Below are 19298 nucleotides of genomic sequence, written 5' to 3' on the forward strand. Positions count from 1 at the left end.
ATCGCTTGTCTTTCCTGCCATTGTATTCCTTTTGCCTTTTGCCTTTTCGTTTATGCTCCCCATTGTACTTTCCTTGAAGGCTGATCTATCTTTATGTCACCTGCACTTTAATTGATTTCTGACAAATCACAGCTCTTCCTATCGCTTTTAAGATGTCATTATCAAGAGATAATAGTAAACAAGCTATTTCAATTAACGAATTATTCCAATGATAGTATATTATCGAGTCATCGCTTAACTCACAATGTTCTTTGTGGTGACGAAGTAAAGTCGCAATTTTATCGCCAATTCGCTAAGATTGCGCCCGGAGGCTCAAGGATCAGGTCAGTGCTCGGAATTGAATCATTAAACGGAAGAGTTATCCATATCGCTCATAACATTCCTTCAAAGTGATCAGACTAATTCAGTGCGTCGAGAATCATCTTTTCCATTGCCTTGCGTCTGCCATTGACTCGAAAAATTTCAATGGCATTGCGTAAACCATTTGGTAAATCCAACATAGTTAGTCGCCTTTATTATCTATGTGTTTCTTAATATTTGTTTACTAGAATCTTCGTTACATATCGGTGGATGGTTTTACTGTTGTTTATTGCGTTTGTTATTCTTGCTTTGCTATTGTTTTCGTACTGCGGTAAACCTGCGTCGGTGCTACGCTACCTTTTGTTTTATGGTATAGTGAATTGTGTGAACATTCGTTAATGTACTAACCTTCGTTCATGTACTGTAGGAAGCTTAAGGCAATTTAGTGTTTATCGCTATTCTGTACAATTCCTTACCTTGGTTCAGTACTTTTTCTTATAAACAAGTCTTGCAATTTCAAGTAAATCATTAATAATTGAGGATTCGTTCTCGATTTGTAAATACTTACAGCTTGAATATTCTTCTTTATCTTGCGGGATCCTTCTGAAAGAAAAGGATCCCTATTTGCTGCTCTCTTTCTTTGGCAGACACGGTGTGTCGTTTCTCCTACGCTTTTTACCTAGACTATTATTATCTGACTGCATGCCATAAAAGTTGATCTCGCTTTCATTTTCAAAAAACAACTTCTTCGTTGATACACGCATTCTTCTACTCGGTTTCTATCTATTCAGCGATCTGATACACAAATTTTACAGACCCCTCACATGGCGAGCTTCCTGAATGCAAATCGGTTTCTGCAACGGTCAGCTTGCTTGCACCCAAGCTTTCCATTCAAGGCACCGCGTGGTTTTGGGAAATGTACAACCAGAAATCTAAAACAATACTACACTCCTGCTTCTGGACCCTACCTTCGGGTCTCCATGACAAAGGCTCCTCAAAGCTTAGGTCTTTGTTCTGCTCGAGGTGATTCTCTTGAAAATCAGGATCGCCTGTCGTTTGGCTACCTGGACAAGCTTAAGGCCCCTATTTACTTGAACGACGAAGACGCTCCGGTACAGTCTTTGGGTTCCAAGAATTCCTCAGAAACTAATTTCAGCAAGGGGTCGGGACTGTTTGGCTCTTTTCCAAACTTTGATAGTCCTTTTGTTTATGGAATCTTTGATGGTCACGGCGGTGTTGAATGCAGTGAGTTTTTGAGTAATCGCTTAGGACATATAATAGAAAAACAAGATTTTTCACGCGCTGAAGAACTGCTTCAGGAAGCCCGCTCCTTGGGCGGCTACATGTCCTCTTTGGAACCACCTTTTTCTCTGGCATCTGTCTTAAAGTCTCGCGACGAGGATATGATTTGGAGGGCTAGACTTTATTATTCCTTTTTAGAAGCTGATTTAATTTATTTAAAGGAGCATGCCAAGCTCTCTCCTGATCGTGCTGTTCCCGGTGCCGTAGGAACGGTAGTCGTTCTTACTTCAAAAAATAACAAGTCGTATTGGGAAAGCGATAGCTATACGATTCAACTTGCTCATGTCGGTGATACACGAGCTATTCTATGTGATTCCCGTACTGGGCGAGCACATCGCTTAACGTTTCAGCATAATCCCGCTGACTTTGAAGAATCGCAGAGACTCCGTCATTACAATGTCGGATTTTCCAGTGACTCTTTTGGTGAAAAGCGATATGCCTGGGTTGCAAACACTCGAAGTTTTGGTGATGGTCTAAAATTAAAGAAGCTCGGTGTCGTCGCTGAACCACAGCTCACATCCATACATTCTCTAAAAGATGACTGGTCTTTTTTGACTTTACTTTCCGATGGGGTTACCCAAGTGGTATCTGATGATGAAGTAGTCGATATCATCAAATTATCCGAATCTCCTCAGGATGCTGCAAATAACATTATTAGATATGCCCAAAATGTCGGCTCTGTAGATGATATTACCTGTTTGGTAATTCGGTTACCTGGTTGGAAAAAGCGTACTATGAATGACTTTACTAAAAATCTACGACTAGAAAAGTCTTTCTACGTACCAAGAAGGAGTTAATCTATGGCTATTTATATGAAACTTTTCAATAATTTTTCCCTTTCTCTCGTTTTAATATATCTTTGATTTCCATCCTTTTCTCCTATATCGTTCAAGAGTTTCTTGAGTCTGTATATGCCATGTCATATTGGCTTTCTAGTTGTTTTCCTTATTTGTTTGGACCCACTTCTCAATATCCTTTAGGTTTTAATTTCTTTGTAATACATGCTACAGTTTAATCTATAAAAGCTATTCAATGGAGTAACTATTTTTCTAATATTTCTTATTCCTATTTACCGCCTTTTTCCATCAAATACATCGGCTAATTCAATTAGATAGCTCTTCATACTTCTTTCGTTAAGTAGATCCGTCATGGTCCAGTGGCTAGGATTCATCGCTCTCACCGATGCGGCGGGGGTTCGATTCCCCCTGACGGAGGTTTTTTAATCTTAGAAAGAATTCATTTTTCTCATCGAAAACAGCTTGGAATTGTAAGAAACAATGTTTCATATACATTGTCTGTAAGTCTAAATAATGTGAATTTTTTATTCGCACTTTTGGGTAGTTTCATCTGCTGTTTATTGTAATCAAGTTGATATGAATGAAGGAATGAAAAAAAAAAAAGATATCTACTGAATCAACTGATCAGAGTAAAAGAATGTTCTTATGATTTACAAAACGCTTAGAATGCTTACTTTCTATCAAATCATTCCCTATTCTGCTTTTAAGAAAAAAAAAAGTTATTTATCAGTAAATAAAAAGTGTAAATAAATAATCATCGTACTAATATCATATACAGAAATAATTGACGTCAGATTTTTTTCTCGATCGAATTTATTAGTAGAGCCTGCGCGTGTACTTCTCCAAAAAGTACAAACGAAATGACTAAAATGGATATTGTTCAACGCTCTATTACCCTTAGTGTAAGCAAAATATTTTTTTCTGCTCTGACCGACTTTTAGAGACGTACAAAAGGCTTTTACATAGTCACCAGTGAACTCACCAGTAAGCTGCCCGAAATCAAGAATTTCTCAATGGGAACTTTGAACTTGTTTATTCAGCATACATCTGCTGCCCTCACTATTAACGAGAACTGGGACTCAGATACTCGTGAGGATTTGAGAGATATTATGGACAAGGTCGTTCCTGAGTCTCATAGTTACCGTCACAACGCTGAGGGTTTGGACGACATGCCTGCCCATGCGAAGTCTAGTTTAATTGGACCCAGCCTTACCATTCCTATTTCTAATGGACAACTCAACTTGGGCACTTGGCAAGATATTCAACTTGCGGAATTCCGCAGATCACCTCACTCTCGTACAATTGTTTGTACTATCCAAGGCTTAAGATCATAAATGGTAATCTGGTATGAAATGATGAGCTATAAAATTTGTGAATGAAATAAAATTTTGCTTCGAGTCAACGTTTATTTACCTAATAAAAACCATTGGAAAAAAAAAAGAAAAATACATTAGCAGTATATGTATTAAGAACTAATCCATGAGATGCCGAGAGTTTGGAGATTTTGCCGCTTATATTTCGTAAGCATACGAAGAAAAAAAACCTTCCATGCGTAGCTTATTTTCTGTCTGGTCCATTTATTTCATTATGGCCCATGAAAACGCGTGGAATTTCGTCTTGTAACGACAGTTCATCGGCACAGAAGCCGTCGCGCATGGTTAATTTATAGGGATACAAAATCTTGGGTTCACCCCGTTGAATGGTCGTTTTGAGAATTTCATTCTCAACTTCAATTAGAGTACATGTCAGCAAATCAACCATAGGTTCGGATGCAGGCATTTTGAGAATATATTCCTTGTTAACAGATCCATAATTCGTAATGAAGGTAATGACTGGCCCTTTGTACATTAGCATAAGGTTATCACCCACAGGAATGGCATGTGTACGGGTACGAATCCAGTCCTCGCCGTCTTCAGAATTGATTAAATCTCTGCGAATTTTATTCACTTTCGCTGTGTACTTGTACAGAGGGCCTTCGGTATGGTATCCAGTAATCCACATCGCTGGACGATTGATGGGATCGTGAGATCCATCTAGCATTTGTTCTTGCCCGTAAAATACAATCGGAATACCATCCGACATGAGATTTAGTGTCATGGCATTTTTTAGTACATTAAAGTCATTGTTGAGAGCTGCCAATCTGGGTGCATCTTGAGATTCGAGGAAAAGACCTAAAAGAGTGCTGTCGATACAATGGTGTGCTACAAGGTTCATCGCTATTGCAGTTTTTCTTAAAGCCCTATCATTGACTGGAATTACGGCTTCCGAAGCTACACCTTGTACAGGAAAGTTGTGTAAACCGTCCATAAAACCTTGCCATTCACAAAAAGCTGCTGCTTCCCCAGTCCACTCTTCTCCTTGACAGTAAACACCTGCTGCTTCGCAAAATCCCGGCCAGAATGTTTGACGAACGTGCTTTGCAGCGTCAATACGTAACCCATCAATTTTGAATTTTTTAACGTGGTCGTGAATGAAATTGTACAATGTTTCAATAATGAACGGATTCTCTGTATCCACGTCAGGTAAGGTCACATCTTCTGTGCCGATCCAGCATTGTTCCAAAGATAAAGGATCACTTTGGATAATTGGACACATGGGATGATAGTGCTCTTCTTTATTAAAAGGACTATACATTGAAAAGTCGATGTTTCTTGTATCGGGGGCAGCGACATGGTTTACCACTGTATCTACCATTAGATACATTCCTCGTTCATGTAAAGCATCTGCTAGATCGATCAAATCCTCTTCAGTACCAAAGTGATGGTTCAAAGTAAGAAGATCCTGCGGCCAATATCCGTGATAAGCTTCACCATACTTAGTTCTGCCTTCAATATTCTTAATAACGGGTGAAATCCAAATAGCTGTGAATCCCAGATTCTGAATGTAATCAAGTTTATTGATGATTCCCCTCCAGTTTCCACCGCAATAGCTACGATCCTCGGGATTGCAATCCACAGACTCGGTGGTTGCAAACCGATCTGTTAGCAATGAATAAATCGACTGCTTTCTCCATCCGTGTTTGTCTAAAGCATGGATGGGGATTACCCCTAAAAGTAATGAAAGCACTTTGAAAGTCTTTAACAACATTTTATGGTGCCTCATTCTTAAAGGTAGTTGCTCCAGAGAAAAGTGTTTATGCCATGCCTGTATAAATAGCTGGTTTGTTTACATATGTTAGATTCAGGATTTTGGGATAAACATAGCAAAAACAAACAACAAACGAAAATTAAATTTAATAAAACACTATTACTCATATATACCCAGGTTCAATTGACTTTTCTTGGTATTAAAAGCTTAATTAACAAGAACGCTCAGAATAACCCAGTTTTTCAGTTTATACTATTTTACATAAAAAATATAAACACATATATAAAGCAGAAGAAAAAAAACATAGTGATTGTGCTACAATCTTGTAGATTTGTTTCATGCAACCAACATTATTGAGAATGTTCATATAAATAAATACGGTATGAGAATAAAAAGAATAAAAAATTTAATTTTTTAAACCATAAGAAGCAGAACTTCGGTTTGCTACCATATGTCTTTGTAAGCAGAATCTGAAAATTCAAGTTCTACTAAATAACCTGAATTCAGCAAACGTTTTCCCAAACACCTAAAAGTTTTAAATCATGGCAGAAGAAGAAAACCAAGAAGTCTATTTACAAGAGAATGAAGTAGAAGAAGTTGTAAATCAAGATGAGAATGAAATGGAACAAGATTTCGAGGAAAATGAAGAATTGGATCAAGATCAAGGTGCCGGTGAAATACAATCAGTGATGGATCTTTCTGTTCAAGGGTTTTTCGAGCATAAAGATTCAGTATTTTGTGTTTCTATGAATCCCGTGAAAAGCAACCTTTGTGTTTCTGGTGGCGGTGATGATTTGGCCTATATTTGGGACATCACCACCGGCGAGCAGGTTTGCCAGCTTACTGGCCATAAGGATTCTGTTGTTTCTGTTGGTTGGAGTTTTGACGGCAATTATGTTGCTACTGGAGGTATGGATAATCAAATTCGAGTTTGGAAAACTGAGTCCGGTGTTGAGTTCATCACCGCTACTGAAACAACTGATGAAATTGTATGGTTAAATTGGCATCCTAAGGGCTTATTCCTTGCTGCTGGATGTAACGACGGTAGTGTCTGGATGTTGAGTATGCCTTCTGGTAAGGTTGTCCAAGTTTTCTATGGTCATACTGCACCAACAAACGCTGGCAAATTTATTCCTCCTGGCGTTGGTAAGCGCTTGGCTACAGTTGATGACATGGGTACTTTAATCGTCTGGAATCCAGCTACTGGTGACTCCGAATGCCGAATGACAGGTGATGACCATAGATTTGATCCGGGTAACGAAGAGACCTCCGCAGGATGGACAAGCTTCGATAGTAACAGTGATGGTAATGTTTTATTCCTTGGTGGCTCTTCCGGTAAAGTGAAGGTTGTAAATATCAACAATAACTACATATTGGCTTCCTTGGAAACACAACATGAAAGTGTGGAGTCTATTTCCCTATGTCCCACTTTACCTATATGTGCTTGTGCTAGCGTTGATGGAACAGTTGCTCTCTACGATTCTTCATCTTTGAAATTTAGAAGAAGTCTGTATCACGGCCAACCTGTTATTGACTGCGCTTTCCTTCCAAACTCCCCTTATTTGCTTACTGCCTGTGCAGACTGTATCATTCGTAAATGGGATGTCCGTTCTGGTCAACTCTTAGGTGAATACACCGGACATCAAGAACCGATTCTGTGTATGTCAGTTACCGCTGATGGTAAACGGGTTATTAGTGGCTCTGACGATACAGAACTATTGGTGTTTGACTGTGAAAAATAAAAAGCTTACATACATGAGTTATTTTGGTTGGAATCTGGATTTAGGTAGTTCAATAACATTATTTTGGTTTAAAGATATTAGTAATTTAAGGTCACACAAGTCTATCATTAGATTTTATACATTAATATAAAACTCCCTACAGCCTAGATTTGTGTTATGTTTAGTACTACCTTTTATTGATTTCATTTATGTTTTAAGTATACCATTTCGCATTAAGTTGCTTTCTCTTGACCATAGGTCTGGTTATCAAAACGGTAAACAATATTCCGAGGGTGGTTAGTACCAATTGCTTCTTATCGAAATAAGAACTGAGCATATCAAATGGCATACTCGGTGCTGTTCTCGTGAAAAAAACATCTAAACCAAAAGCTAAAACAAGGGTAGTGCTTTCGAATGTAGAAGGTTCAGAAATCATTTTTTTGATACCATATAATCGTTGGTCATACGAAAGAATACGATCGTCAAAAATTGTCATTACTGGTTCATATGGTACGAAAGAAGACGGCTGTGGCTTTTCGTTCTGCTTTTGAACTGGTCTCAATGGAGACAGAATACTTTGAGGAATCATCCCCAACTGATTTGAAGATAAAGAGACCAATATGTCTCTTGATGTTATACCTTGATTTGTTGTCGTCACCGCCATTGCATTTATCAAACGATCGATGTTAAAGGATTTGGTGAAAGCGGCTGGAATATAGTTATTATTCCCATTCTCCACGACGTCGATGTTATGCTTCACGTTCGGTTTATCTCCCTCAAACAATTCCACCGACACAATCTTGGTAGAAATTGAAGGAACTGCATTCCAATAGGAATATACAAGCCAGTTTTCGGAAAGCACTGCACTTATATTCTCAAAATCGTATACTTCGGAATGACTGTTCCGATGAAGGATAGCTCCAGTGACTGTATCAATGATGTAGACGATTAACATATCCTGTTTACTCGTCAAGATTGCCATTAAATTCGGGTTCAAATACTTATACATAACGTTTCGATCGGCCATAACACGGCCGATCGAAGCAAGAGTTTCATGTGAATTTCGTTGAATTGTGTCAAGCAACCTTTCATCGTTCTTAAAAGACAATTCCCATTCTATAATAATTTTATAATCTTCAAGGATACGGAATCCTTGTAGAGTATTATCTCTAAGTCTACTAAAAATAGCAGAAGGATTCTTTTGAAGGAATTGACCAAACGCAATTTCGTCCCCTAGAGGAGAAACAGTGTCTTTATGAAGAGCGAATATTACGTTCTCATAGTGGTCCTTTGAATTATCGAGGAAATAGAAGTCATCTGGGGTTTGAGTCTCGGTTTTCTCGTATATCACCGAGGCATCATTTGACCTCAGGATTCTAAAAGTATAGCCATCATCAAAAATGTACACAAGTGCTATCAGAGAGGCCTCTTGATGATTGGATGCAGACTTCAGCAACCAAGATTTTACATCTTTAGCTTCTCTTGAGAAATCCTTCTTCCATACAACGCGGTCTTTCCTGCTTACATCAGAAGAAAGACAGTACAAACTCCCGGTATACGTGGGTAACAAAAAGCTTGTCATAAAGGCATCGTCCAGAGAATGATGTCGAGGAAGCAACTGTTTAATATTAAAGAGTTGCTTAAAATTCTTCAAGTAGTGCAAAAAGGGTATTACATTCTCCTTTTTTTGGTCAGCGACCGGAGTAGATTCCAAAGATTCAGCAATGACAGGTAAGGATATAGCATCCGCAGCATACGCTAGTGCTTCTTCACGTTTCCATAAAAGAATGTTGTTAGAATAACAAAAGATTGTCCCATCTTCTAATACAACGATAAGGTAGATGTTATCTTGAGATTGAAGCAACTTAAATAAGTGTAAAGAACGAGAAAACGAATTTTGAATTTCAAGGATTTCTTGAGAGTCAAAGTCTATTGTTTGAGGAGTGGCTGTAGTACGTAGAAAACGGCCTTCATCAACATGAAAACCATGAGCAACGGAGATTGAGGTTTCGTGAATAAATTCATCAACCAAAGCAAATTCCTCTCCCTGAAATGTGAAGACACATGTAACAAGAGAAGAATCGGAACAGACGGTAAATGAGTATCCGGGAACGTCTTGGGAAATCTGTTTCCAATTTACTAAAGAAGACTCCGTGAATAATAAGTGAGACCTCTCAGGATGGGACAGACGAATCGCATGTACGGCATCCTGATACCTAAACAAAATGAGGTCATTTTTTGCATCTAAAACTTCCGAATTAGCAGAAATAGGAACGATCTTCTCTTCTACAGACTTCCAATGATCGTTAAGTTGGATCAGTTTATAACTAGACTGGTCTCTTTTCAAGGCATAGTTTTTTTCGGAATCTGTGAGCATTGCTGCAACAGGAAAGTCAAAGGAAACCAGACTTATCGTAGCATTATCTTCTTGAAGTGAAATCTTTTCGAGGCTATTGGATTCAGGATCGAAATAAACATAACCTTCATTCGTTTCATATAGACTACCACCTTTAGCAGCGGAAATGTCCAACTTCGTTTCCAGCACTCCGTTGTTGGTATTCCATACATTCAAGTGATCACTTCCTAACGTAAGGGTGTAACGGGGTTTTGACTCGCGGAAAATCAATTCTGTTTGTTCATCGACGGCTTGGCGCCAGACAATATCACCATTGGTAGCATCGATACGTGATAATAGTCCACGCTCACTTAATACAAGAAAAGAATCACTTTCTTTATCGAGTTTTATATCCTTTAAACGGCCTAAAAGTGGAATATGATAGTCATAGACACCAGCTTCATCTCTCAAGACTGCAAGGTAGCAAGGAAGAAAAATCGAGAAAAGTAAAAAATACAAAGGCCAGTAAGGCCGAATCATCATAGACAAAAGAAAACAATGCTGTTTTCAGAGAGTTTGTTCTGTTTAGAAGACTGTGAAGGAAAAGGAATACAGAGCTGGAAGGAGTACTGAAGTTGCGAATTCGATTTCAGACTGTATAGGTCTCTGTTCTATCCTTTATTCGCTCTTCTTAATACGAAAAATTCAATAATCGCTTCACGACGGCCGTTTCAAGAGTTCTTATGTTTTCTTTCTGTTGTTTTTTACGATCTCCCATATTCGCTTATGGAAAGCTTGATTATAAGCGAATCGATGTCTTATAAAATCAAGGAAAAGCAGTTGAATTGAATAAACAAAAAAAAGAAAGTCTTTAATATCTTCAGCATATTAAAATACAAATAAAAGAAGTATTTTGTAGCTGCTGTTCTTCACCAATATTGTCATTCATATCATATAAGCATTATAGTAAAGAGAACAAAGGCTAGAGTAGAGGTATGTACAGGAAACAGGCAAAACGCTTTTAAACATCTCCACAATACCCAAGCTTTACTTTCTAATTTATTATATTTTTTATTGAGCTAACAATTCAGCAAGAGCTACCCTTTAAAATTGAAATTGAATAACAATTTAACCTGAAAGCACCGCGCAAGCTTAAAAGCACTGGAAGCATATACGCGTAAAAAGGATTCACGAACATTTACAGTAGAATCAAAATAACTTAAACGTTATAATACAAGTCAGAAAGAATGCATCCAAGTCAAACCAACTCCTTTAAACGTTTACATCAAGAATCGAAAAAACACCAACTTAAAATAAAAAAGGTGGGATATCCTGAGGAAAAGAAGAAGCTTTGTAAACTCCTTGTATTTTATGGATCGAAACAAAAGTCTTCAAAGGTATCAAGACGGAACCTTAAGACCCAATTCCAATACCTTCCTCGTCGCACGGTTTTAAAAATGGAAGAAGAATTGTTTGTTGAAACCATCAAAGCCCGTGCATTGACGACCATGATACTTTTCCTTATATCAGGACAAGTCTTGTCGCACCTTTTATAAACCCTTACATTTTATACGACTTCTATTTCACTGAATTTTCATTTATGCTCAACGTGTATGATATATAATACAAAGACGTACGTTATCTGATTGTGCCCTTATGAACAAAAACGAAACAACCTCCCTTCTTCTTAAGCTTCAATAGACAATGTAAGAATTTTATTACTTTACTAAATAATTATTTCATTTTTGTTTACTAATGCATTACGATTATTTCCACAATATTTACTTTTGCACAACTCACACAACTTCGGTATATCATTTAACATACTTCTTCAGCACTCTATGCCATCAACAAAGGCTTACTCTAGTCCTTCTAAAATGTATCTTTCTCCTCTCCCCTCTATTCCCAGATTTTAAAATCTAACTAGTAAAGCTGCCATGTCTGTCTATACTATTGCCGGTCGTCAATTCCAAAGCTACCAGGTTCGTTTTCTTCACGGTTTTATAGCGGCTAACGGGATTGTTGTAGCTTAGTCTTACTGTCTTGGGATCTGTCTTCGTGGGTCCCTGGGTTTATAGCAAGCTCTTTAAGAGACAAAAGTCTTTGAAGGAAGGTGAAATGCCTCCTTTGAACGCTTCCAACAAAGAGGAAGAAGCCTTTATTTTGTATGTGCAAAGAACCAAAGTGGGCCAGTATACTAATCCAATTTTATTAGGAAATACATTAAAGACCACAAGTAATCTTAAACGTGAAGAGAATTATACTCCGCTAGTTGGATACTTGTCTCTCTTTTCTTTAACAATGACCTGCTTTCTTTGCCGTAATTCCTTTCGTCTTCAATAACAAATTTGTCCATTCTCATTTGTTTTATTACCATATATTGAATGCATTGTAACCAATTTATCTGTAAGACTATTATGGTAGCCTTTTCATTAGTTTTATTCCTTCCATAGTCAGCCTTCATTATTGAAATTGGTAATCGTTCTGAGAAATGAGTCAGCCTTCAAAAAGTGAAAGACCAAGATTCAGACTGAAAATAAAAAAAAAGGGTTGTATTAAATTGAAACGCTTGGTTTCCAAATATGCAGCTCATTATCATCAGCAACAGATGCAACGCAGTTGGAATCAAAGGGACAAAAATCCACCTCATTCACAAGCCCCCGATGTCCACCGTGAAGAAACTTTAGAGGATTCTCGGATTCAAAATTCCATACAAAACAAAGCTTCTCACATGCACTCACCAAAATGCTAGGAGACGACCAACTCCACGACATACTAGTAGCTCCAAATGCACTTGCTTCTACGGACGAGGTGAAATCATTCTTTGTAAATATAGACTCAGTATCCAGTAAAGGAACATTAAGTTTTCTGTAGTCGCGCAACTGTAAGGTATTCTCCGTTCCAAGTGCAAAGAGTGATGCTATGTGAGGATTATGACGGACGGAATAAACGGATGATGGTACTTGTGCAGATTGAAAAACAATTGAGGGAGTCCGATTATCACAGACAAGAACATTTCCATCGTCACTCGCGGCTATGTACAAGTTCTCATGAGAGGGATTGTATTCCACATCGTTTACAGCGATGGAATTATTATGATAAGATGTTACAGGGAATAATACATTGGAACTTTGCGAAAAAGCTTGCAAATCCCACTCTAGAATTTTGGAATCATTCCCCGCCGATAAAAGCTTACCATTGCGTCGACGGTTCCAAGATAAACCGAATCCCTCTGCTTCATGCCCCTGCAAGTGAACATTTGGGATAAACTCTTCAGCTGGCATGGACGTGTACTTTGTTCGATCAAATACATATACCTCGCCGGACGAGCTGAAAGTAGCAATGATATTAGGGTTCTGCGGCATATGCCTTGCACGATTAATATCTCCATTATGCATAATCCTTTGTATCAACTGAAATCGACACGGGTGTTGTGGACTGTATCCACCTAATTCTCCCAAATCTTCATTGTAATGTTTTACAGGATCTAAACTCGTCTGCTCTGCGTTTGGCAAATCAATGTCTGCCAATTGCAAGTAATTTGGAAATCCTTCTGCAGCATGTGTACCTAAAAGTAAACGATATTTATCTATAGGTTTCTCGTTTGATTTTTCCACTACTGAAAGCCATTCAATGCTCAAAGAAGGCCATAGTAGAGTTCTTGTGACCAGGAGATTATACAAAAATCGAGAATTTTTCTTCCAATGAAAGTGCTTTTCATCAGCTTGGTTTTCCAAGAATGAAACTCCTTCTAAACGAGTTGTATTTGACTCAGTCTGCATTTGCGACAATTGTATGGTTCTTTGAAAAAACGAAAAGTGAGTACCTTAAATACACCTATTACTCATAGAAATACTCCAGCCATTCAAAAGCTAGCCTTCTAATATGTTCCCCTTTGCAAAACGCGTCTCCAGCTGTAAACAAACATTTGATCGTTCTTCAAATCCTTTCTCAAAGTAAAGATTCTGCGTATTGCGTAATAAAGTTTAGTGAGTCAGTAGGTATTTCAGTGTGAGGTTTGGCTTGTCTTCAAAGGAGAAAAAAATGTAATAGTACGTTTGCTAGGGGATAGCTGTCTTATAGATATAGTGATATTCTAAAAATGCCTGTTGTTTATTATTTATACGAAAGTACAAATTTATGATATGCAGTACTCTAAGTTGAAGGTAATATCTGACCCTCTTCTCATCAACGGTTGTGTTAGAGAATTCTCGACTGTAAACTTACTTTTTTATGCAGCAGAATGATGTAGGAGAGGAAGGTGTTTTCTATATGAAGCAAAGAGAGATAGTAAATAAAATGCCATAGGAAACTCCGAATTAACTGACAAGAATTTAGGCGAGTGAATATATGCATGCAACCAGCAATGAGGATAGCGGAAAGGGGATGATAAAACATGCAAATGGATAAATAATATTATAGGAGAATCATTGTTGAACCCTTTTCCACATCGAATAGGAGATATCAGCGGTAGAGGTAATATGCTAAACAGTTAAGGATGCCGTGTAGAATAAAATATGAAGAGACTACGATCATTATGCAAGATCTTCAACTATAGCCATAGGAACTCTTTGCTTTATACTGTTATTGAAAAAGCTCCGACCAGGAAAGTTGTCGTCTGCAGCAGCAATGGCTTGTTCCAAGTATTTTTGCTCGTTCCACCGAGTAGAGTCATGGAAACGAGTCCTTGGAGAGCCCAAATAACCAAGAATACGCATACAAGCACTCATTAAATATACGCCTGCACAAAAGAGGATCAATCCTGCCGAAAATGGTCTCCAAGAAAAGAGTTTCCACGGTTGGTGAAGTAGCAATCCAGAAGTGGAATACTCTAAACGATAATCCAAGGAGCAGCTTTGAATAATTGGTTCATTTGCATGAGCATAGTAGACTTTACAATGTACGCCATAGTCGACGACATGCACACGATCCGACATATAAGGCCATGAGCAAGACCATTTTATATCCAGCGGAGAGACGTTGAGTTGATTATGCTGGCAGATAGCGTATTTGGTCTCATAATCTTCACAAGCTGCTCCTGAACATATCAGCTTGGGATTTTTGGTACTTTTTGATTTTGAGTCTTCAGGGTCAGGCGTCGAAAACGTTAAAACCTGAATACGATCTAAAGACTGAGAATATGCAAGTGCATTTCCACTATAAAATACTAGGAATAATAAAAATACAAATGATGAAAAGAGGGACATGGCAAAGAGCTGGTTGTTTACTATTGCATGGCTAGACTTATTGTTAACAACTTTCGGTGAACTCGGAATACTGCGAACCACAATATACCGAGTTCTCCGTTAGAAATTTGTAAAGAAATCCATAAATTGAATGAGAAGTTACATAAATAATAGAACTAAAAGCTAAAAAAGAAGAAATCAAGTGGTACAAAATTTACCTTGTAAACAGAAAAGTTCATCTTCAAAGTCATAAAGAACCAGTTGGTAATGCATTGTTTACCAATTGCATAAACAATGCAGAAGACTGCACAATAACAGACGCTTTAATGCATAAGCGTGTTTGAGAAGCATGTATAGAAATCTTATCGTTTAAGAGAGGACTCCAAAGAAATCAAATTGAGTTTTCTCTCTAACGGTTTGTCTGTTCCGTTTAATGGAGTTTCTTCAAAGACTCCATATATTAGTAGTCAGAAATCCTCGTCGATCGAATTTGCTTCCGTTCCTGAATATTTTCCAAAAACAAGTCTTCCTTCATGTAAAGTACTTGATACTGAAGATCGCGAAAGAACCTTTTATTCACCAGCATTCGTTTCATGGTATCTTGTTGGAATCCTGAAGTATTTTTTTTATTAGACTGATGAGCATCGGGATCAAAAACAACTAAGCTCTTCAGTGAAGAACAATAGCCAATGACGGTGATAGAATGTCCTTGAAATTGCAGATAGCATGGCGATATATGGCATTTACTCTTTGATGAATCACTAAAATGATCCTTAAAGAACAAGAATAGTGCTTCCACGGCTGAGGATCGATTATGAAAATCAAAGTCCACGAGGCCAACATTCAGCATGAGACCCGTCATCAATGTGTAAGCTTCAGTGGCGCCAATCCATGTTCCTTCCAACCGTGTTCCAATTTGCTCACATCCATCAACATCAATTCCCTGTTTCCAAGCGTTTAATAAGTGCTTTCTTAAATCTGGAAGATCATATTTATAATGATGACTTTCAAACCATTTACTATATGATGTTTGTAACCAAGAGAACAACATTTGAATATTTCGCCAACCACATCCCCATCCATAGTCAATATTTTTAATTGTTGAGAAATAATATACATCGCCGGAAGCCAAGGAAACATCTGGGATATTCATGCTGGTGAATTGTTGCTGAATATCGTGTAGAGAATAGCCCATTATAAAAAGTTTATCCCACTTTTCTTATTTAAAATTAGCATCCATTAATAGAGAATTAATAACAGAGAAAAATAAATATCTAGTTACCGCATGCGCTGGCGTCCTGAGTGCAGTAAAGGTTCATCGACAGAGTAAGACTGTACAAGGCTGGGTCAAAAAAGGATTGCTTACTAAAGATTAGAAGAAGAAGAAAGGAAGAAACAAAGAAAAAAATTGAAGAAAGAGTAATAGTATTAGTAAATTATTATCATAAAAACGTCGCTGAATAGTTATGGTTTTCAGAATATCGATATTCGTTCCAAAACAATAGGGAAACATGAAATACGTCGCAGAAATTAAAGAATTAGAAAAAGAAAAATCATAATCATAATCAAGCAAGTAGAGTAGAAGGGATGGTTATTTGTGAACAAGTCGTTTGTAATGGTGGTATAAAATGAGAATGTATGGGCAATTTCGAAGGATAATCAATCACCACCGCTGATATTTTCAATAATCATTCGTTTCAATAAAGATCCCCATCCTTCAGTAGATGTTGGGATGACAATATCGTATGGATAGTTTCCAGAGTCTGCAACGACTGGAGGAAGGTAGGATAGACTGCGTAAGTTGACAGCCTGAACAATTTGTTCAGTTGCACATTCTAAAGAGGTTGAAGACGCATGATAAGAGTCTTTCGATTCAGTGATTACAACATTGACGAGCCATTGTTCCCATGGATTTACCGTACCCGTTCCAAACCACGACTTCTTTGGTAGTCTTTCATAAAAAAGAACCATCATTTGTGAAGAGGCACCGTGTTGGTTTGGGAGTCCATCCACAAATTCTGCAGCCTTGCTAGTAAGAGTCTCGTCCAACTCGGCGTTTCCTAGTGTAGGGACAGTAACTTCTAAGATGTCTACTGTTTTTGAAATAACTGTGTGAAATTGTCTATGAAAAAGAATGGTACCCAAAACTCCTAAGGGAACAAGCGTTAGCATGTACTTCTCTAACTAAAGAAGAAACTCCGTTCGAATAAACTACCTTTGACAACTTCTGCAGCATATTTATGTCCTACTGTCAATTCTAATGTAAAGGAATTGGCCATTTTAAGTGAATTTCTATGTCTTGAATCAAGTGAGTATAAAGAAGTGATGAATAGAGTCAAGTTCACTATGTAGATGATCTGAAGTCATACATCGTGAACGCACACATAGAAGGAAATAAGAATTGAAAGGCGTTAATTATCTACGAAATTTTATATTTTCATCAAATAATTAAGTACGTGATGAATCAATCTAGTTTTTCCTTAATTGAGTAAAATGAAAAGAGAAGCCTATCCAGGATGCATTAATTTATAAGGTACAACAAAAAGGAATATGAATTCTATATAAATGAAAAAACAGGACCATGTCAAAAGAAGTTTTGCTTATGGAGTGCTTGAAGGGAAGCACATTTGCATGCAAAGTTCGTTTGAAGAAATTGAGGAGAGAATCATTGGATCTCTTCCAGAAGAGCAAAAAGCTTGGCTGAAACTGAAATTTCTTCATCATTGCCTTTGGCATTTCTAAACAAGTCTGTCAAAACGCTTTTTTCCCAAGGCCAAGGAGGAACGCATATTGGAAGAGGAGGAATTGATTTTGAGGAATCTGAAGTGGTTGCATGAAGAGAACTCATAGCTAATCTTCGTTGTAATTGAAAGGAGATCATCGACCAAAACCGCTCCCAACTCCATCCATAGTTAGCTTCTACAACCTCTGTTACAACTTCCGAGAATCTTTCTTTCGAAACGATGCCATCCTCCAGCAAATCTTGAAGTGACTCAGACGTTGCCTCGTACTGTTGTTGGAGAGCAAAGTGCATTGGTAGAATACAGGAAGAATTGCACCAATTATGGTTGATGGATAAAGTTGTACCGATGTTCAAAACTTGATGGTACCATCCACTAGGGACAAAGACCGTTTGACCCGGAAACTGAAACAAAATTCGAACATTCCCATGGATCTTTTTAAAATTATCATTTTCAAGAAAAAGACTATGGGTAATCCAAGAGGGCAAGCCTTCATCTTCAAATTGTTTATGGATAAACTCTGCGTCGGATGGAGGAATGAAAATCCAACATTTCACACCACACAAGTTCACTGACACAGAATGGCTTTCATATACATCTTTATGCAATGGTGTCGTCGATAAATGACTACCGATGTAAGAAAACCGAAAGTCATCATTTTCTTGATTCATCGTATACGCGTTGAGCCAATCATCCACAAACAAATCCGGCGTTTCGTATGGTATACTGACAGGGGAATCCCGAAATAAATGCATGTCTTTAGGATACATTCGTATTAAATTGTATGAGCCAACGGATTCTGGTAAGCGTATGGATCGCAACATGATTTCTTCTTCTTCAAGTTTTTGCAGTGCCGTTCTAAGTTGAACATTTTCACGTTTTTGACTTCCATACTTGTCTTTTTGGGAACAATACGCCAAAGGGACCTCGATGTTTCCGTAAACTTGTTTTAGGTGTTCATAATTTGGTGAAAGCAACAAATCCTTGTAAGCTTCCTCTTCACTGTCATAATATTGTTTACTGGCTTCAACCAAAGCGTCCCATAGATTATCCGGCAAAAGGTCGTTGTGTGAAGCAGCTTTGGATCGAAGAAATTCAAGCCCCGTTGGGCACTGGCTGTCTTTGCGAACGTCTTTCGAGTCGTCGCCATTCTTTTCAAACTGGCGAACCCACGTTTTCCGAGATTCCCAATTCTCAGTCAATTTTTTTCCAATTAATACAGGATGACATGGTTTTAGGTATTTTTCTAAAAAGGTTCCGTATGGACATTCTTCCATATAATCAATAGAACCTAACCCGTGCATGGTACCTGGAACAATTTTTGCACACTCAGATGAATCAACACCTTCTCTCAATTGCTTCTATGGGTTGGAAACCAAAATTTACAAGAATAAACCTGTCTGTTGGTAATAAACCAAGTCGTTGAAAATACTACAGCAATGTACAAGGGAAAAGCTCAATCTTTTATTCTTCTATTTACCCTCTCTTTTTCTTTTTTTTTTTTTTTTTTTTTGCGCCAAGTAGACTCTTTGATTTCAGATATTTCGTTTTGGAGAACAACCGTAAACCAAAAGAACCAAAGAATAAACAAATTATCAAAGAGACCGTGTGCTTTCTACTGCTGTTGACTGACGAATATGATTGTTCAGTGATTCTTCTGCAAAATTTTCGTAGCGTTCTAAAAAGTTCGCTAGATCTGAGCCTAAAACTAGAATGATGTATTCAATACCTGGGACGGATTTCCAAGAATTCGTTTATATGACGTATAACATGGTGTAAATATCATACCGTGTTACAATAAGACGTTTGAGAAACAATAGAGAATGCAA

The 19298-nt window shown here is 37.8% G+C and overlaps 12 protein-coding genes and 1 non-coding gene across 13 annotated transcripts; 6 read left to right on the forward strand and 7 right to left on the reverse strand.

Moving 5' to 3' along the window:
- Positions 1-775: 775 nt before the first annotated feature.
- SOCG_00778 (protein phosphatase 2C Ptc4) lies at positions 776-2687 on the forward strand. Its single transcript, XM_013163198.1, has one exon. The coding sequence runs from the start codon at positions 1125-1127 to the stop codon at positions 2397-2399; it is 1275 nt and encodes a 424-aa protein (XP_013018652.1). The 5' UTR covers positions 776-1124; the 3' UTR covers positions 2400-2687.
- A 57-nt stretch (positions 2688-2744) lies between these two features.
- On the forward strand, positions 2745-2816 carry SOCG_16308. The gene has a single exon. It is a non-coding gene; the product is annotated as a tRNA-Glu (tRNA).
- Positions 2817-3218: 402 nt separating this feature from the next.
- SOCG_00779 (uncharacterized protein) lies at positions 3219-5724 on the forward strand. The gene is made up of 2 exons (XM_013163199.1): positions 3219-3301; positions 3341-5724. The coding sequence occupies exons 1-2, from the start codon at positions 3260-3262 to the stop codon at positions 3731-3733; spliced, it is 435 nt and encodes a 144-aa protein (XP_013018653.1). The 5' UTR covers positions 3219-3259; the 3' UTR covers positions 3734-5724.
- On the reverse strand, positions 3826-5589 carry SOCG_00780 (alpha-amylase Mde5). Its single transcript, XM_013163200.1, has one exon. It carries the CDS (start codon positions 5499-5501, stop codon positions 3957-3959), a length of 1545 nt encoding a protein of 514 aa, XP_013018654.1. The 5' UTR covers positions 5502-5589; the 3' UTR covers positions 3826-3956.
- An 86-nt stretch (positions 5725-5810) lies between the features above and the next one.
- On the forward strand, positions 5811-7364 carry SOCG_00781 (ribosome biogenesis protein Sqt1). Its single transcript, XM_013163201.1, has one exon. It carries the CDS (start codon positions 6029-6031, stop codon positions 7226-7228), a length of 1200 nt encoding a protein of 399 aa, XP_013018655.1. The 5' UTR covers positions 5811-6028; the 3' UTR covers positions 7229-7364.
- SOCG_00782 (ER membrane protein complex subunit 1) lies at positions 7263-10530 on the reverse strand. The gene has a single exon (XM_013163202.1). The coding sequence runs from the start codon at positions 10083-10085 to the stop codon at positions 7422-7424; it is 2664 nt and encodes an 887-aa protein (XP_013018656.1). The 5' UTR covers positions 10086-10530; the 3' UTR covers positions 7263-7421.
- An 18-nt stretch (positions 10531-10548) lies between these two features.
- On the forward strand, positions 10549-11320 carry SOCG_05747 (uncharacterized protein). Its single transcript, XM_013164086.1, has one exon. The coding sequence runs from the start codon at positions 10790-10792 to the stop codon at positions 11096-11098; it is 309 nt and encodes a 102-aa protein (XP_013019540.1). The 5' UTR covers positions 10549-10789; the 3' UTR covers positions 11099-11320.
- A 7-nt stretch (positions 11321-11327) lies between these two features.
- SOCG_00784 (CAF assembly factor complex subunit C) lies at positions 11328-13541 on the reverse strand. Its single transcript, XM_013163204.1, has one exon. The coding sequence runs from the start codon at positions 13322-13324 to the stop codon at positions 12098-12100; it is 1227 nt and encodes a 408-aa protein (XP_013018658.1). The 5' UTR covers positions 13325-13541; the 3' UTR covers positions 11328-12097.
- On the forward strand, positions 11364-11975 carry SOCG_00783 (F0-ATPase subunit K). Its single transcript, XM_013163203.1, has 3 exons — positions 11364-11524; positions 11571-11707; positions 11758-11975. The coding sequence occupies exons 1-3, from the start codon at positions 11480-11482 to the stop codon at positions 11780-11782; spliced, it is 207 nt and encodes a 68-aa protein (XP_013018657.1). The 5' UTR covers positions 11364-11479; the 3' UTR covers positions 11783-11975.
- A 139-nt stretch (positions 13542-13680) lies between the features above and the next one.
- SOCG_00785 (uncharacterized protein) lies at positions 13681-14776 on the reverse strand. Its single transcript, XM_013163205.1, has one exon. It carries the CDS (start codon positions 14747-14749, stop codon positions 14078-14080), a length of 672 nt encoding a protein of 223 aa, XP_013018659.1. The 5' UTR covers positions 14750-14776; the 3' UTR covers positions 13681-14077.
- Positions 14777-15188: 412 nt separating this feature from the next.
- SOCG_00786 (ubiquitin-fold modifier-specific protease) lies at positions 15189-15923 on the reverse strand (the record flags this gene model as incomplete). Its single annotated transcript, XM_013163206.1, has 1 exon — positions 15189-15923. One exon carries the CDS (start codon positions 15921-15923, stop codon positions 15189-15191), a length of 735 nt encoding a protein of 244 aa, XP_013018660.1.
- A 464-nt stretch (positions 15924-16387) lies between these two features.
- SOCG_00787 (meiotically upregulated Mug66) lies at positions 16388-17007 on the reverse strand (the record flags this gene model as incomplete). Its single annotated transcript, XM_013163207.1, has 2 exons — positions 16388-16878; positions 16944-17007. 2 exons carry the CDS (start codon positions 17005-17007, stop codon positions 16388-16390), a joined length of 555 nt encoding a protein of 184 aa, XP_013018661.1.
- A 111-nt stretch (positions 17008-17118) lies between these two features.
- SOCG_00788 (Jmj1 protein) lies at positions 17119-19183 on the reverse strand. The gene has a single exon (XM_013163208.1). It carries the CDS (start codon positions 18771-18773, stop codon positions 17394-17396), a length of 1380 nt encoding a protein of 459 aa, XP_013018662.1. The 5' UTR covers positions 18774-19183; the 3' UTR covers positions 17119-17393.
- Positions 19184-19298: the final 115 nt, after the last annotated feature.

This window comes from Schizosaccharomyces octosporus (assembly GCF_000150505.1).
Source record: "Schizosaccharomyces octosporus yFS286 unplaced genomic scaffold supercont6.2, whole genome shotgun sequence".
NCBI lineage: Eukaryota > Fungi > Ascomycota > Schizosaccharomycetes > Schizosaccharomycetales > Schizosaccharomycetaceae > Schizosaccharomyces > Schizosaccharomyces octosporus.